At 45.0% G+C, this 7500-nt stretch overlaps 1 protein-coding gene across 6 annotated transcripts in view; it reads left to right on the forward strand.

Moving 5' to 3' along the window:
- LOC112231461 (rho guanine nucleotide exchange factor TIAM1-like) overlaps positions 1-2779 on the forward strand; it is a 204796-nt gene extending 202017 nt beyond the window's left edge. For all 6 annotated transcript variants that reach the window (XM_042311258.1, XM_042311256.1, XM_042311253.1 and 3 more), the window contains exon 29: positions 837-2779. In XM_042311258.1, the coding sequence (XP_042167192.1) occupies positions 837-1648 (812 nt within the window). In that variant the 3' untranslated portion in view covers positions 1649-2779. The remainder of the gene's footprint in view (positions 1-836) is intronic.
- The last annotated feature ends 4721 nt before the right edge of the window (positions 2780-7500 follow it).

The following is a 7500-nucleotide window of genomic DNA, read 5'->3' on the forward strand; positions in this document are numbered from 1 at the left end:
CTCAAGGGAAACAGACCGGCCATGAACAGAGCAGGTAGGTGATATTCTCTGTAACCTCAAGGGAAACAGACCGGCCATGAACAGAGCAGGTAGGTGATATTCTCTGTAACCTCAAGGGAAACAGACCGGCCATGAACAGAGCAGGTAGGTGATATTCTCTGTAACCTCAAGGGAAACAGACCGGCCATGAACAGAGCAGGTAGGTGATATTCTCTGTAACCTCAAGGGAAACAGACCGGCCATGAACAGAGCAGGTAGGTGATATTCTCTGTAACCAGTTTCCTTGTAAACTATCAAATTCCGTGTTATGTCTCTCCCGTTTCTCTGTGTAGTGTGTTACTGCATTTTCATTCGTCGATGTACTGTGATGTACTAACACTCTCTCCTCTCTCTGTTTCCTCTCTCTATCATCTCGCTCATCTCTATCTCTCATCTCTTTCTCCTCTCATCTCTCCTCTCATGTCTCTCTCTCACCTTTCTCCTCCTCTCGCTCTCCTCTCTCTTTCTCTCTTCTGTCCCTCCCTCTTCCCCTCTCTCTCTTTCTCCTTCGCTCTCTCCTTTCTCCTGTTTCTCTCTCTTCCCCCTCTCTCTCTCCTGACCCTGTCTCTCTCTCCTGTCCTTCTCTTTCTCTCCTGACCCTCTCTTTCTTTCTCTCTCTCTCATCCCTCCCTCTCCCTCTCCTGACCCTCTCTCTCTCATCTCTTTCTCATCTCTCTCCTGTCCCTCTCTCTCGCTTTCTCTCTCTCTCCTGTCCCTTCCTTTCTCTCCCATCTCTCTCCCTCCCTCTCTCTTCCTTTCTCTCCCATCTCTCTCCCTCCCTCTCTTTCTCCCTCCAGTCTCAGCCCCGTCTCGGACCCTTGGTCGCAGGAAGCTGGTTAGAAACCGATTCACCATTGACACCGACCTCGTTCTCCATGACAACCACGAAGACTCTAACCCCACCCACTCTACCCATGACCATTCGCACCAGCCTCCACATTCCCACCAGCATCCACATTCCCACCAGCCTCCACATTCCCACCAGCCTCCACATTCCCATAACCCCCTGCTTCCTACCCAGATGCCTCAGCAGCAAACGCTGTTGGCGACTGGAGGCGACACGGACCGCTGGGTGGAAGAACAGTTCGACCTGGGTTGCTACGACGACCAGGGAGGAGTGACGGGGGAGAGGATGGAGGGAGGGATAGAGGGAAGGATGGAGGTGAAAGAGACGGACATTCTGAGCGACGACGACGAGTACTGCAAGTCAGTCAGGGCTTCATCAACCGAACCCAGCCTCCTGGAAGAGAGGATGGAGGGAGTGACTCTAGAAGAAAGGAGCCAAGACCAGGACAGAGGGGTAGATGAGGAGGAGGAGGAGGGAAAGAAAGAAGTAGAGGAAGAGAGGAGGAGCTCCCAGGGCATTCTCCAAGAGGACAAGTGGGGTGAAAGGGGAGAGTCACAGGTAGACTCTGTCTCCCCCGCCCCTCCCCCCTCACGGTCCCCCGCCCCCCCGGTGAAGCTTATCCCGCTCAGGAAGCAATGGGCTGTAGAGGGCGTGGCCGGGAAGCAGTGTTCCGTGGAGGGAGTGGCCAAGAGGGACCACTGTGATGTCATCTGGGTGCGACGCGAAGACTACGCCAACGGAGGGAACAATGACGTCTTCTGAGACTGAGGGAGGGAGGGAGGGATGAACAACAGAAAGAGAGGAAGAGAAGAGAGGGATCAACGCCTTCTAGGAAGAAGAGGATATGACAGACAGGGATATGACAGACGGGATTGGACAGACAGGATATGACAGACGGGATATGACAGACGGGATAAAACAGATGGGATAAGACAGGTAGGATATGACAGACGGGATATGACAGACAGGATATGACAGACGGGATATGACAGACGGGATATGATAGACGGGATATGACAGACGGGATATGACAGACGGGACACAAATGTGACTGCTGTGTTCGTTCACACAAGCTTTAAAAAGGAGGTTTTCGAGGAGGGACGAAGGACCCCTGTCGATGTAAAAACTATCTCCCCTCACCGCTCCACGGGTGTATTCCCTAGGAACCAAACAGGAGCAAACAGGGAGGGACTAACCTGAACTTAAGGAACACTCGTTTTCATTTACGAAACGTTTTCCATTACAAAACGATTTGCACTAATGAATACAATCCATCGCCCACCTTCTCCTGACAATCCTACTGTCTTCTACTTAGTGACAGACTCACAGTCTCACAATGCCTCAACTGAACTGCTATCAGATGGGAGAGAGAGGCCGCACACGCAAACACACTGGACTATAACATCTTCACTGAACTACAATCTTGTTGCCAAAAAAAAAAAAAAAACGTTTATTTTTCAAACGCAGGACTGATGAGTCATATTTTTTGCTTCTCTGACTTAGAAACTGTGTTTGTTTGTATGTAACACTCAAGGGCTGTGTGTAACTTCGAAACCTTGTCTGCATCTCAGATGCTACCGTATCGTGTACCCTTTTTAGTGCACTGTTTTTCACCCTGGACCCATAGGGTTCGTATCCTAAACCTTGTCTTCAGGGGCTACAGACTGCTGTGTAATGTACTACATAGAGATAGCTAGAAGACACAACTTGGATATAAATACAAAGATGAGATCTCTTTCCATCTCTATGGTGTACAACCCTGCTAGCTTTACCGCGCTTCTACTGTTCTGCTCAATTATCGGCTGCTGATAGCACTCAGAGCAACTATCCAGGCACAATTATAGCTTATTGTCTTTTCTAAAATAAAAATAATGTTTTATTCACGTCTACCAACATATTTGTTCAAATCTTGATTTTGTTGACTATGGGGAAATAATTAACTAAACAAAATATTTTGGGTTTTTTATTTCTGTTTACATGACATCCAGTGTTACTCACTCCCTGACCCTCGTATGGGACAGGATATGACATCATAATAGTAATAATATGACTTCCTGTTTTACTTGAATTTTCTTTGGAGTTTTGTTTGAAAGGAAAATGTTTGACAAAACACCTGCTGTTACTGACTGCAAAGCAGATCAATGAATTAGCCAGCTGACATTGATTATTATTATTTTATTTAATTAAAAAAGGAAATAACCATCATTTTTCTGGTTCAGCGAAACTTAGATCCGTGTTTTTTGGTTCTTGAGTAAATTAGACCATGCCCATTTCAAGCTTATCTTTAAAGTAAGAAGTTATTTTAGAATAATTAGGCAAGTAAAGCTGGATAACTCAATAAATATGCTTTTGTAGTATACCCATCTGGACTGCTGCCAATGTCGACCCCACTACTGTGTCACGCTACCTTCAAAATGCTCCTCAGAACTGGGAAATACGAGGTTCCCGACTGGGAAGTAAATAGTTGAACGACCCTCCCAAGTCGGACTTCCAAGTGGAAAAGTCTGAGGTCATTTTGAGTTGTGATGTTTCGCCACATCGTCTAATTCACTGTATCAATGTGGATAATGCAGCTAGTTTGACAATATTATCAACATTAAGAAAGCTAGTCAACTCTATCATTAGCAATGTTAGCTAGCTCATCTAGCTAGCAAAAACCTATTTGGTTAAAGAATTGTTTCCGAATTCAAAAGCAATTGAACATTGTTATGTCAGACTTATCACTTTCTAACTGGGAAATGTTTCAGTTCCAACGAGCATTAGCTTCTGACTAACGCTTAAAGGAGTTATCCTTAGCTTCTGACTAACCCTTAAAGGAGTTATCCTTAGCTTCTGACTAACCCTTAAAGGAGTTATCATTAGCTTCTGACTAACCCTTAAAGGAGTTATCCTTAGCTTCTGACTAACCCTTAAAGGAGTTATCCTTAGCTTCTGACTAATGCTTAAAGGAGTTATCCTTAGCTTCTGACTAACCCTTAAAGGAGTTATCCTTAGCTTCTGACTAACCCTTAAAGGAGTTATCCTTAGCTTCTGACTAACCCTTAAAGGAGTTATCCTTAGCTTCTGACTAACCCTTAAAGGAGTTATCCTTAGCTTCTGACTAACCCTTAAAGGAGTTATCCTTAGCTTCTGACTAACCCTTAAAGGAGTTATCCTTAGCTTCTGACTAACCCTTAAAGGAGTTATCATTAGCTTCTGACTAACCCTTAAAGGAGTTATCCTTAGCTTCTGACTAACCCTTAAAGGAGTTATCCTTAGCTTCTGACTAATGCTTAAAGGAGTTATCCTTAGCTTCTGACTAACCCTTAAAGGAGTTATCATTAGCTTCTGACTAACCCTTAAAGGAGTTATCCTTAGCTTCTGACTAACCCTTAAAGGAGTTATCCTTAGCTTCTGACTAACGCTTAAAGGAGTTATCCTTAGCTTCTGACTAACCCTTAAAGGAGTTATCCTTAGCTTCTGACTAACCCTTAAAGGAGTTATCCTTAGCTTCTGACTAATGCTTAAAGGACTTATCCTTAGCTTCTGACTAACCCTTAAAGGAGTTATCCTTAGCTTACTAAAGGAGTTATCCTTAGCTTCTGACTAACCCTTAAAGGAGTTATCCTTAGCTTCTGACTAACCCTTAAAGGAGTTATCCTTAGCTTCTGACTAACCCTTAAAGGAGTTATCCTTAGCTTCTGACTAACCCTTAAAGGAGTTATCCTTAGCTTCTGACTAATGCTTAAAGGACTTATCCTTAGCTTCTGACTAACCCTTAAAGGAGTTATCCTTAGCTTCTGACTAAAGGAGTTATCCTTAGCTTCTGACTAACCCTTACAGGAGTTATCCTTAGCTTCTGACTAACCCTTAAAGGAGTTATCCTTAGCTTCTGACTAACCCTTAAAGGAGTTATCCTTAGCTTCTGACTAAAGGAGTTATCCTTAGCTTCTGACTAACCCTTAAAGGAGTTATCCTTAGCTTCTGACTAAAGGAGTTATCCTTAGCTTCTGACTAACCCTTAAAGGAGTTATCCTTAGCTTCTGACTAAAGGAGTTATCCTTAGCTTCTGTTTTCTCTTGTGGTTGTACGACAAGTCACAATCAAGGCAGCACACAAAGCAAAGACGAAAAACGTTTTCGAACACGACATCAGTCCCCCTTTTGGTTTTACACTATCGAAGACCCGCCCCCATCAGTCCCCCTTTTGGTTTTACACTATCGAAGACCCGCCCCCATCAGTCCCCCTTTTGGTTTTACACTATCGAAGACCCGCCCCCATCAGTCCCCCTTTTGGTTTTACACTATCGAAGACCCGCCCCCATCAGTCCCCCTTTTGGTTTTACACTATCGAAGACCCGCCCCCATCAGTCCCCCTTTTGGTTTTACACTATCGAAGACCCGCCCCCATCAGTCCCCCTTTTGGTTTTACACTATCGAAGACCCGCCCCCATCAGTCCCCCTTTTGGTTTTACACTATCGAAGACCCGCCCCCATCAGTCCCCCTTTTGGTTTTACACTATCGAAGACCCGCCCCCATCAGTCCCCCTTTTGGTTTTACACTATCAAGACCCGCCCCCATCAGTCCCCCTTTTGGTTTTACACTATCGAAGACCCGCCCCCATCAGTCCCCCTTTTGGTTTTACACTATCGAAGACCCGCCCCCATCAGTCCCCCTTTTGGTTTTACACTATCGAAGACCCGCCCCATCAGTCCCCTTTTGGTTTTACACTATCAAGACCCGCCCCCCAGTCCCCCTTTTGGTTTTACACTATCGAAGACCCGCCCCCATCAGTCCCCCTTTTGGTTTTACACTATCGAAGACCCGCCCCCATCAGTCCTCCTTTTGGTTTTACACTATCGAAGACCCGCCCCCATCAGTCCCCCTTTTGGTTTTACACTATCAAGACCCGCCCCCATCAGTCCCCCTTTTGGTTTTACACTATCGAAGACCCGCCCCCATCAGTCCCCCTTTTGGTTTTACACTATCGAAGACCCGCCCCCATCAGTCCTCCTTTTGGTTTTACACTATCGAAGACCCGCCCCCATCAGTCCCCCTTTTGGTTTTACACTATCGAAGACCCGCCCCATCAGTCCCCCTTTTGGTTTTACACTATCGAAGACCCGCCCCCATCAGTCCCCCTTTTGGTTTTACACTATCGAAGACCCGCCCCCATCAGTCCCCCTTTTGGTTTTACACTATCGAAGACCCGCCCCCATCAGTCCTCCAAAAACCAAACGGCCTCTCTGCTGAGTGGAAATAGAAACTAAAGAGTGTTCCTTTTGAAGTAGAACAAACCTTCCCTGGTTGCCAGATACGTGTAGTGTAGCACAAAGCAGGATCAACAAGTTAACCGATGAACTTGCCTAAATATTCTGAAATAACTTTATTTATTTTAAAAAGACAAGCTTGAAATGGGCACAGTCTAAACTGAACCAATAACTAAAAACATGTTTTAAAGTTTAGCTTTCTTATTAATAAAGCAGAAAATATATCTTTATTTCTAGTTGTGTATTTAATGTTAGCTGTTGAACTCATTGATCTTGCTTTGTATATACCTCTCTGGATTAGTTACCAGATCTTTTTGTCGTTGTCGTGTCAAACAGAACGGTATTTATCTACAAATGAGCAAAGATAAAACAAAACAAAACAAAAAAAACATCTACATTTGACATGTTGGTCATTTAACAGACGCTCTTATCCAGAGCAATTTCCTGTCTATTCTCAACCAGGGATCTATATCCTCATTCCTGACTAGGCCGGCTACTGCTAAACTACTGTGCTTTCTCTCTCACACTGTCTTGTTCTATGTCTATTCTCAACCAGGGATCTATATCCTCATTCCTGACTAGGCCGGCTACTGCTAAACTACTGTGCTTTCTCTCTCACACGGTCTTGTTCTATGTCTATTCTCAACCAGGGATCTATATCCTCATTCCTGACTAGGCCGGCTACTGCTAAACTACTGTGCTTTCTCTCTCACACGGTCTTGTTCTATGTCTATTCTCAACCAGGGATCTATATCCTCATTCCTGACTAGGCCGGCTACTGCTAAACTACTGTGCTTTCTCTCTCACACTGTCTTGTTCTATGTCTATTCTCAACCAGGGATCTATATCCTCATTCCTGACTAGGCCGGCTACTGCTAAACTACTGTGCTTTCTCTCTCACACGGTCTTGTTCTATGTCTATTCTCAACCAGGGATCTATATCCTCATTCCTGACTAGGCCGGCTACTGCTAAACTACTGTGCTTTCTCTCTCACACGGTCTTGTTCTATGTCTATTCTCAACCAGGGATCTATATCCTCATTCCTGACTAGGCCGGCTACTGCTAAACTACTGTGCTTTCTCTCTCACACGGTCTTGTTCTATGTCTATTCTCAACCAGGGATCTATATCCTCATTCCTGACTAGGCCGGCTACTGCTAAACTACTGTGCTTTCTCTCTCACACGGTCTTGTTCTATGTCTATTCTCAACCAGGGATCTATATCCTCATTCCTGACTAGGCCGGCTACTGCTAAACTACTGTGCTTTCTCTCTCACACGGTCTTGTTCTATGTCTATTCTCAACCAGGGATCTATATCCTCATTCCTGACTAGGCCGGCTACTGCTAAACTACTGTGCTTTCTC

This window comes from Oncorhynchus tshawytscha, linkage group LG33 (genome assembly GCF_018296145.1).
Source record: "Oncorhynchus tshawytscha isolate Ot180627B linkage group LG33, Otsh_v2.0, whole genome shotgun sequence".
Classification (NCBI taxonomy): Eukaryota; Metazoa; Chordata; class Actinopteri; order Salmoniformes; family Salmonidae; genus Oncorhynchus; species Oncorhynchus tshawytscha.